This window comes from Citrus clementina, unplaced genomic scaffold, assembly GCF_000493195.1.
Source record: "Citrus clementina cultivar Clemenules unplaced genomic scaffold, Citrus_clementina_v1.0 scaffold_9, whole genome shotgun sequence".
Lineage (NCBI taxonomy): Eukaryota > Viridiplantae > Streptophyta > Magnoliopsida > Sapindales > Rutaceae > Citrus > Citrus x clementina.
The window spans coordinates 5,922,578-5,933,361 of record NW_006261964.1 but is presented as its reverse complement, the minus strand read 5'-3'; the positions used below and the strand labels follow the sequence as shown (position 1 = coordinate 5,933,361).

At 34.8% G+C, this 10,784-nt stretch overlaps 1 protein-coding gene across 1 annotated transcript; it reads left to right on the top strand.

Annotated features, from left to right (window-relative positions):
• Positions 1-9,006: 9,006 nt before the first annotated feature.
• On the top strand, positions 9,007-10,762 carry LOC112097441. Its single transcript, XM_024182795.1, has 3 exons — positions 9,007-9,098; positions 9,396-10,474; positions 10,631-10,762. The coding sequence occupies exon 2, from the start codon at positions 9,415-9,417 to the stop codon at positions 10,360-10,362; it is 948 nt and encodes a 315-aa protein (XP_024038563.1). The 5' UTR covers positions 9,007-9,098; positions 9,396-9,414; the 3' UTR covers positions 10,363-10,474; positions 10,631-10,762.
• Positions 10,763-10,784: the final 22 nt, after the last annotated feature.

Here is a 10,784-nt window from a genome sequence, read left to right as displayed (position 1 = left end):
TTAATGGTCATCGCTTAAAACCTTTTTATGAAGGTTTTTCGGTGAATATTGTGGAGGATGTGGCTCTCGAGAGTCCCAATTATGGAGATTGATGCATAAATGTGTCTAGCCAAAGACATAAAACAAAGGCGCTTTTTTGGGAGGCAACCCAAATGATTTGTTTGTTTTGGTTTTTGTTATATCTTCTTTTAATTTTGATTCAAAAAAAAAAAGAAAAAAAAAGAAAAATTTTGCTTATTTTGGTCAGAAGAAAATTTTTGATAAGGCGTGCCCACGTCTTAGCTAATAAGTACTTCTGTAATTTTTAAAGTAACATAGTTTTAAGGCGTGCCCACGTACTTAATAGAAAAGTACTTCTGAAATTTAATGTGTTTGCTTATTTTGGTCAGAAGAAAATTTTTTATAAGGCGTGCCCATGTACTTATTAGAAAAGTACTTCTGAAATTTTTAGTGTCTCAAAGTGATTCATCACTATAAAAAAAAAAAATTATTTATTATTTTTTTTTCTTTTTCTTTTTTCGTTCCTTTCTTTCTTTTTATTTATTTATTTATTAAAAAAAAACCAAAAATCGAAAATCACTATTCACTATTCACTGTTCACAAAATCCCTAATTTTCCAGAACTTGTTTTCTTCTCTAGCCGCTTGCAGCACACCAGCAGCAAACCAGCCCGCCGGAAAACGCACCATCCCATGAGCGCAAGCACCAGTATCCCGTGTCTCGCAGCCCAGCAGCACGCAACGAAGTCCCACCAGCGAAACTAGCCCCAGTAGCGCGCAGCATCCCGCACGCAACCAACATCACCAACACGCAACCAGCAATCCCCCAGCGCAGAGCAACAGCCGCAGCACGCAGATCCAGCGTCACCAGTTCGCAGCATTAGTCCCATCCGCGCGCAACTGAACCAACAGCCGTGTACCCGCAAGCTCCAGTCGAGCAGCAATAGTCCGCAACCAGCCTACGACCTGCATTCCAACCGCGTGAATCGAAATCCGTGACAAGATGGAGCAGAATTTGGCCGCATACTTCAAGAGTGTGGGATTTATCCCACCATTCCCGCCAAGCCCATAGACGTTATGAGGATCAAAGCTCACAATTCAGGGAAGTTTTTGCCTTTAATCTTTTATCCTGACGCTTTAATTTTTATGTGAGCTTTGATTATCTTACATTGGGGACAATGTAAGTTCTTGGTGTGGGGAAGGGATTTTTGCATTATTGATGTCTGGAATTATTGTTTTCACTCTACTTATTTTATTTTTTTTTTCACTCTACTCATCCTTAAATGATTTTGGAGTTAGTATGCTTTATATATTATTAATTTTCTTTTCCTTTATCTCTCACTACTCTTTTCCCATCTATCTCACATTATTTACATCTATTTTTTTTTCTATCATACTTTTTCATCACTCACATTTTATCTTTCATTTTTTTTACTACATACATCTTTCTTGCTTATTATCCTTTTTACCTTTCCTTTTATATCTCACTCATACCTTCTTCTCATTCTACACCACTATTGATGGTTGATTCATTTGAAGAGTGTACAGGATTTGATGGCAAATTTACCAACTTTGTGAGGATTTGAGCCTATGAGCAACCACTTTGCTCTAATTATTTTTGTTATGTGAATATCAATCCTAGTTTGTTTATTCTAGAACTTGCTTTATTATGCATGTTGAAGCCACATTACGAGATTTTATGCATTAAAATGATAAGGGCAAACCATTTACCATTTTTCTATTCTCGCATTTTCCTTTTTCTCTACCCGAAGACCTTTATTTGCTATCTTTGTTTGAGCCTTAACCATTACCCATCTAATTCTCTCCGTCTACTTAACCATTTTTCTTCTTTTTGAGCCTCAATTTAAGGAGATTTTTGGACTCATTGTGTGGATATATTTTGTTGCTTTTTCTACCTTGTAATAAAGTTTCTCAATTAGATCAACAAGCATTATGCTTGAATTAAATTGTGCAAGGTTCGTTTCTTTTGTTTGATTCAAAAAAAAAAACAACAACAAAAAAAAAACAAAAAAAAGAAAAAAAAACAAAAAAGAAAAAAAAAAGAAAAAAAAATTTGAAAAAAAAAATCGAAATAAAAAATGTTTACATTCTTGGTGACTTGAGTAGAAATAAGCATTTTGATATCATAAGTTCATTCAATGAGTTCATTCTTCTCGTTTTGATCTCTTTTTCTTTCGTAAACCTTTCTTTTTCATTTAACACATTTAACCCCATTACAACCCTTTTAAGACCCTTAGATTTTTGCATTTTATTCATGTTTTGTGGATTGAGATGTGATATATGAGCAAGCTTATGGTAATAGTATTCTTTGATTTGATTTGAGTGGATAAATGACACCCTAAATACTTTGAGTGCATGGAGTGAAGTTATTGAGAGGGCTATTACATCTTGTTGCACTTGAATTTTGAACGAATCTTCTTGGTGGTTGAATGTTCTTATTCTATCTTATGAAATTCTATGCTTTAAAATCCTTGTCTCTCGAACGTTGAACGACTTAATTTCTTGAGGTATGCTTGCTTAAAATTATTTTTGGATGAGTTGAGATGAGAATTTAGTGGAGATTTGAGATTAGTCTTGAGTTATATGCTTGAGGACAAGCATCATCTTGGTGTGGGGGAATTTGTTAGAGTGCAATTTATGCACTAGTTTTGCATTATTTACTTCCCTTAATATCAATGTTTTGCACTTAATAATAGTGATTTACTTATGTTTTACTTTTGTAGGTGCAATTCTATTGATTGATGATAAAATTGAGCTATAAGATGATGTTTAAGGATGATTGTTCTCTTGGAGAAATTATGAGCGTCAGAAGAACTTTGTTGATAAGGCGTGGGCGCGTGCTGTCAACTGCGGACCTGCAGTTTTTAGTTTAACGTGTTTTGTATTTTTGGTTATTTTTGTAATTACGAATTTAATATTTCAGATATTAGTATTTTATTTTAAATAAAATTCTAAAAGAGAGGAGAGAGAGAGTATTTAAGGGAGGAATCTATTGTGAAAAGGGGGGATTTTTGGATTGGAGAAAAAGAAAGAAACCCTAGATCTAATTTTTCTCTTCTCTCTATGAAGAACTAAACCTATTTTTCTGGTTGAAGGATAACGAAGCTTTGATTCATCACTACTGTGAGATCTTTCTTGTGCTTTAATTGTTTTATTGCTTTTTGGGTATTTGTTTATTCTCTGTATTATTTTCATGATTATGTTTGTTAATTAGGTAATTGGCCACTATTTAATTATCAACTTAATCTATTATCAATTAAAGGATTCATCGTATGAAGAATTTAATGTTTGTGACAAATAACATAGCAGAGAGTTGTGTTGTGAGAATAAACAATCTAATTTAAATGAATCATCATATGTGTTGATTAGGATTTGGGTCTCTCTGGTTTTTCAGGCTGTCAATTGATTAAATTCTATGATCGTATCTAGGGTTGTCTATTGATTAGGGAAATAACCAACGGTCGTACCTTGGTTATCGACTAGTTAAGGAGAGATTGGCTATTAGAGGGTCTCAGTAGCTATAACCGGTCTATTCATAAGTAATAATAATAATCTATATTTGAATCAATGATCAGTAGTCGAATCAAGCTGAGTTAATTCCTTCAACCAGAGCTTTCTCCAATTTGAATTACAACTTTAATTTGCATTCTTGTTATTTTAATTTGATTTTTATTATTGTCAACAATTCCCCCATTTTACGTTTTACGTTTCAAAAGGATTTAAATAATTACCGATCTCTGTGGACACGACCCTGCTCAATCACTATACACAATTTATTTAGAGTAGGAATTTATTTTTGTTGGCTTCGACAACCATCACATCTGTCCAGCACTTTCTTCTTCCTCTGTTTCAGCAGCTTCAATCTCAGTTTCTACCTTTGACTGGAGCATTTGCTCTTCATCAAAGGTGACATCCCTGCTGATTAATATCCTAGATGGTTTACCATTAAGGGTCCATATCTTGTATCCCTTAATGCCCTCAGGATAGCCTAAGAAATACCCTTTAACAACCCTTGGTTCAAGTTTACCTTGCTTTAAGTGTGCATAAGCTGGACACCCAAAGATCCTCAGATTGCTCAAGTCTGGTGGCTTTCCAGACCAAAGCTCTTGAGGTGTCTTGAAACCTAAAGCTGAGGATGGGCTCCTGTTTATCAGGTAAGCAGCTGTGGTGACTGCTTCTGCCCAAAAACCTTTGGATAGGTTTGCATTCAGCAGCATGCATCTTACCCTCTCTATTATGGTTCTGTTCATCCTTTCTGCTAGCCCATTTTGCTGTGGAGTGTAGGTGACAGTTCTATGCCTTGCAATGCCCTTATATTTGTAGAAATCTTCAAACTCTTTGCTGCAATACTCCAGCCCATTGTCTGTTCTGAGCCTTTTTATTTTCTTACCAGTTTGGTTTTCAATGAGAGTATCCCACTCTTTGAACTTCCCTAGTACTTCACTTTTGTGTTTCAACACATAGATCCAGACCTTCCTAGAGTAGTCATCTATGAAGGATACAAAGTACCTAGCTCCACCTAAAGATGGAACTTGTGATGGCCCCCAAAGGTCTGAGTGGATGTAATCTAGTGTCTGTTTGGTTTCTTTTCTCCCTGAACTGAATTTCAGTCTTGTGGCCTTCCCAAACACACATTTCTCACAGAATTCTAAGGAAGTAACTTTATCATCACCAAGCAAACCTTGATTGCTTAGCTCCTTGAGGCCTCTCTCACTGATATGAGCTAGTCTTATGTGCCAGAGCTTGGTTTTATCTCTGGTCACACATGCTGAGATCCCTTGCACAGGTGAGGATCCAACTAGTATGTACAGCCCATTTTTTCTAACCCCTTTCATAACAATTTTACCCTGATCCAAGACCTGTATCTCTCCTTTTTCAGCCTTAATAGTACACCCTGATTGGTCAACCATTCCTAGAGATATCAAGTTTCTTTTCAGTTCAGGGACAAATCTCACTTGGTGTAAGTCTCTAGTGACACCATTATGCAATTTTAAGCTAACGGTTCCTATCCCAGCCACCTTGCAAGCTAGGTTATTTCCCAACAACACCTTTCCACCATTTACACTTTCAAAGGTCTTAAAGAACCTTTTATTTGGACACATGTGGAATGAGCAACCAGAATCCAGAATCCACTCACCAGTTGGGTGCCTCTCTGCAGCCACCAAGACATCTGCTTCATCATAGTCACATTCATCTTCAGAGGCAACAGCAACCTTCCCATTTGATTTGTTTTGCAGTTCTTCTAATTTCCTTTTCTCAAAGCAATCTTTAATGTAATGCCCCTCTTTTTGACAGAAGTAACACTTCCTCTTCTTCTTTTTCTTTTCAGCTTTATCTTTCTTGCTGTTGTTCTTTGTTTGCTTATTGTGTTTCTTTTCTGGCTTTCCTTTGACAACTAAACCTTCTGCATTGTTTTGATCTTTCATGTCTGATCTTTTCTTCAAATCCTTATATTCCAGAGCATCTTTGACATCCTTCAAAGAGAGGGTTTGTCTGCCATAGAAGAGGGTATCTACAAAATGTTCATAAGATTCTGGAAGAGAACTTAAGAGGATGAGTGCCCTGTCTTCATTTTCAAGAATTATGTTGACATTCTCGAGATCAAGAATGAGTTTGTTGAACTCATCCACATGATCTTTCATGGCTACTCTATCTTTCATCGAGAATGTGTATAACCTCCTCTTCATATACAGTCTCCTTGCCAATGATTTCTTCAGAAACATTTCTTCTAACTTGGCCCACAAACCAGCTGCAGATCTTTCTTTTGATACTTCTCTCAAGACTTCATCAGAGAGGTGCAAGATAATGGTGCTATGGGCCTTATTGTTTATGATCCTCTGATCTGCACTAAAGCTTGAAGAGCCTTCTCCCTTTTCTTTCTTGGCCATCGAATCTTCTCCATCGTCGAGGGCACTGTCAAGCCCTTGTTGAATAAGTATTGCTCTCATCTTCAAACTCCAGAGATAGAAATCATTGTCTCTATTGAATTTTTCAAGATCCACTCTGGTGCTTGCCATCTTTGAGTCTGATCCCAATCGATACCAGGCTCTAATACCAGTTTGTTATGGCAAACGTGTTTACTTCACTTTCTTGAACAAGAATTAAGCAACCCTCTAACCCAGAGTTTACAGAAACAAGATTAAGAAATGAACAAACAAAGTAACAAGCAATCAAAAATACTCAACACACCAAGAATCTAACGTGGTTCAGCTCCACAAAGGAACCTACATCCACGGCTGCAAAACCAGCAAGGGCAGAAGCTTTATTGAACAACAAGAAGATCGTTTACAACTGAGTCACCGATTACAAATTAAAGCCTATCGAATCTTCTCTCTCTGTAAATCCTCTCTGTTTTTCTATATGTTTCACTAGCTTAGAGACAACTTATATAAGTAAGCTTCTCACGTGTGTTTTCACTTGCAATGAGTCAGTCTATTATTTAACTAACTAACCAACTCTTGACTAGAATCCCACTTATGCCAGCTCATATGACACCTCAGCATGTTCATAACAGATTATAACTAATCTTGGCTTCACAATACATATATATATACATTCTCATCATCATCAGTTGAACTTGGCTGCAGGTTTTGGATGTGGTTCCCTTCTACTCCAATAATGTTCTCTTCATCAACTTGATTCCCGTCCGCACAGTTGATCATTATCAAGATTGTGCGAGTAATGGATGTTATTACAGTGAGATTTCGGAGCCAGTTGAAACTGCGCCTAAACAGGGAAGCTAGCGTTGCATAACAGAGTGATAAGATTACGAGGCACAAATAGGCTTCCAAGAAGAGAAATGGAGCCAAAACGACAGACGCAACTACCGAGATAGCCAACAGAACAAAGGGTTCTCCACAGCTCACGGAAATGGAACGGCTCACATTGAGAGTGAGTCTGATGGGTGTGAGGAGGAAGAGCATTAACGGGATGATGACGGCAGGAATCAGGAGCCAGAATTCTAGCTTGAAAATTGGATTCAAAAGTATCTTACTGGTACCATCTTGGACGTCCCAAGAGTTGCCATCTTGAGACCTGAGGAACAAGAAAAAGATCATAAGATTTAGCAGTGGCGGAAACAAAAACCTCAAATCAATTGACAGATCCATGCTTATGAGGAAGATCAATTTGGTAATCGCAGGGGCTTGAGTTTTGATTTATTTATTTTCTTCCTTTTTTTTACTCTCTGCTGATACAGATATAGGTTGAAGATGCCGAGAGCTTGAGTTTGAAGAGGATTTATAGCTTTGGGTACGTTCCAGTTGCGAAAGTACCTGGAAGGCTTTTTATTTATTTACTTTTTTTTCCTTTCTTTCTCTCTGTCGGGACTCGGGAGCTTGGGTTTTAATTAGATTTATAGCCTATGGATATGATATTGACAGGTTGAGTGCTAATCAATGTGGCTCAACATGAACTAATCAAGAATCTTTACAAAAAGCATCCCAGTCTGGCTGATTCCTTGAGTTGGGGAAGTGCTTTTGTCAAGTCGACCACCGAGTCTCCGCGACTCCGCTCACAAATTTTTGTTTAAATTAAATTAAGTAATTATTTAATTAACCTATTGAGTACAAAGAGCAATTGATTCTCCTTTGTTGTGGCTAGGTTGTATTGCCCGAGCTTAGCTCAACTTTAATGACTCTAATTTATAAATTAACTAGGAAATAGAACCGCACTTCGTGCAGTTTTAAAAAAATAATTTAATATTATTTTTTATTATTTTATACTTGATAAAACTGATAAAAAATAAGAATTAATTTTTTTTTAAGATGACGCAGCCTTATTAAACTAATATTATTTATGAAAATTAATTATTTTTTTGTTATCAGTCGATAGTGTGAAAATACTTCCTGATGTCGAATTCTAAAAACCAGCGAGAGATTCCCCACTCTATTTATGAAGGTTAATTATTTTTTCGTTAACTTTAAAAATATATATTAATATGTATAGTTAAGTGTACACAATCTTTTCATCAATAAAAATTATATTCACATTAATCAACTCTCCATTCACTACAAGAAAAAACATAATACTTGACATTTTTTATTTGATAATTTTTAAGAAATATCAAATATATATGACATTTTGTGAAAAATTGAGTAATTGATAAATATAAATGACAATTTATTTAAACGTCAAATACTTATTACGTTTTACCAAATAAGTGGAAATATATTATATATTTATTGAATAATTACCATTTATGTTTTCCTTTTATTGACTTAAAAAAAAAAACGCACATGTTGTGGACCTGTAATTGATATGGTATTAAGTCCAGATGCCCATCTTGCCCGTCTTCCAAGAATTTCAGCTTGCTTTAGCCTAGTGAGCTTGTTTCGTTCACATATCACATCTGGACTGCCTTTGTTTCTTTTAAGAAAATTCAAACTTGTATTTCTTTTCAATAATCACCTCGCATTTTTTATCAATCACTCAATTTCGAATTTCATCTCCATCCTCTCTCGAAGAAGAACGCACAAAGAATTTCAGCTTGCTTTAGCCTCATTTGCTTCTCGAATTTCAGGCATTGTTTCCTTTAATTTTGATAATTTTTTTCTACTTCTCTCTTTCTAGTTTGATAATTTTAGGGTTATAGTTGAATTATTTGTATTTTTAAACAATCTAGGGTTGATTTAATTGATTCCAAGTGTCGTATCTGCTCTGCTATTTGAATGCACATTACTTGTTTGATGTAATGTCTCTTTAAAAGATTATTTTTGTTTTTAACAAGCATCTTATTGAGATGTTTCTCGTAATATATTAACGTAATGCACTTAGCTTCAATTTGGTCTGTTTAATACATTTTAACAAAGGAAACTTACAGAACTGCAACAATTCTCAAATTGCTTGCAAATTAGAAGTAATGTTATTGATTTTTATTAATTAATGAGATTTTAATTTATTGAGTCTGTAAACTCACTCTAAGAAGTGATTATTGCTTCAATTTAGTATGTTTCATACATTTTCATTCTCATTATAAATGACAGTCATCTCTCATTTTTTCATCAATCACTCAACCTATAAAGAATAACCCACGAAGAAGTTCAGCTTGCTTCAGCTTCATTCGCTTCTTGAATTTCAGGTATTTTTTCTTTTAATTTTGATTTTTTTAATTCTCTCTTTCTAGTTTGATAATTTTAGTGTTATACTTGAATTAATTGTATTTTTAATTGATACTAAGTCTTATATCTGTTCTCGTTCAACAAACAAAGAACGCACAAATAATTTTCACTTTCATTCTTAATTAGTAAAATTGTGATTTCATTGCCTTATTTTTTGGGGTTAATTATATAATTTTATCAGTTGTTCTTGTGGTTGCAAACAATATCATTTTTTAATATTAATAAAACTAAATGAATATTATGTGATGCATTTGCAGGAAAGTTAGTAGTTTAAATATGGATAAATCTTGGATGTTGATGGATAGAACGTCTATAGAATATGAAAATGGGGTAAATGAGTTTCTCAAGTTTGCAATACTTCATGCTAGTAATCCTGAACTTTTAAGATGTCCATGCCAAGCATGTGGTAATTTGGTCTTTCATGTACCTGCTGAGATAAGAAATCATCTTTATTGGAAAGGTATTGACCAAAGCTATCAGACATGGACTTGCCCACGTATATATGGTGCATTATTGAACATTTCAGGAAAAGCAAAAGATGGACTTAATTCTCGGTTGGACTTTGTTGATTTCAATATTAGGAAAGAATTAGAACCTGTTGTTGAAGGGAATCACACTTATTTACCTGCTGCATGTTACTCCTTGACTAGAGTGGAAAAAGTAATGTTTTGCAAAACATTATATAATCTGAAGGTTCCTGAAGGATACTATTCAAACTTTAAAAATCTTGTATCAATGAGTGATTTAAAGCTTATTGGGTTGAAATCTTATGATTGTCATGCTTTGATGCAACAACTCCTACCATTGGCTATTCGAGGAATTTTGCCAGAACCTGTTAGATATGCCATCACTAGACTTTGCTTTTTCTTCAATGATCTTTGTAGCAAAGTTTTGGATGTAGAGAAGTTAAACCAAATACAAAAGGATCTTGTGGTCACAATTAATTTATTTGAAATGTATTTCCTTCCTGAATTTTTTGATATCATGGTTCATTTAACTGTGCATCTTGTTAGAGAAGTCAGATTATGTGGGCCTGTATATCTTAGATGGATGTATCCTTTTAAAAGATTTTTAAAATATCTAAAAGGGTATGTGCGGAATAAAAATCGTCCCGAAGGTTGTATTGCTGAATGTTACATTGTAGAGGAGGCAATTGAATTTGCACAGAATATTTACCCAATGTGGATCCAATTGGAATTCCAATTGCAAGGACGAATAATATAGAAACTGAGGGTCCACTTCCTGGTGGTCGTTTAATTGATATTGATCGTGACAAATGAAAGCAAGCACACCATTATGTTTTGCGGAACACACAAGCAGTTCAACCTTACATTGAGTAAGTTTTCTTATCTTAACTTTATTAAAACATGGTAGATTCATCACTAATATATTCGTTTTATTATGAATCTTAATCTTAGGATGCATATGACACGGTTGAAATCGAATAATTATTGAGTTTAATATTTCATATTTGATTTGTATTTTTTTGTAGTGGGATTCGAATGTTTCTTGCCAAAAAAGGACAGCAAATGAAAAAGATTAATTTGAAATGGAATGATGTTAAGGTGCCTATGCAAATTGGTAATGTTGAATGTGGCTACTATGTCATGCGATTCATGAAGGAGATTATGCAGATCAAAGTATAC

Excerpts from the sequence above, each read along its gene's own strand:
- LOC112097441 (XM_024182795.1), top strand. The coding sequence starts at position 9,415 with ATGGATAAATCTTGGATGTTGATGGATAGAACGTCTATAGAATATGAA.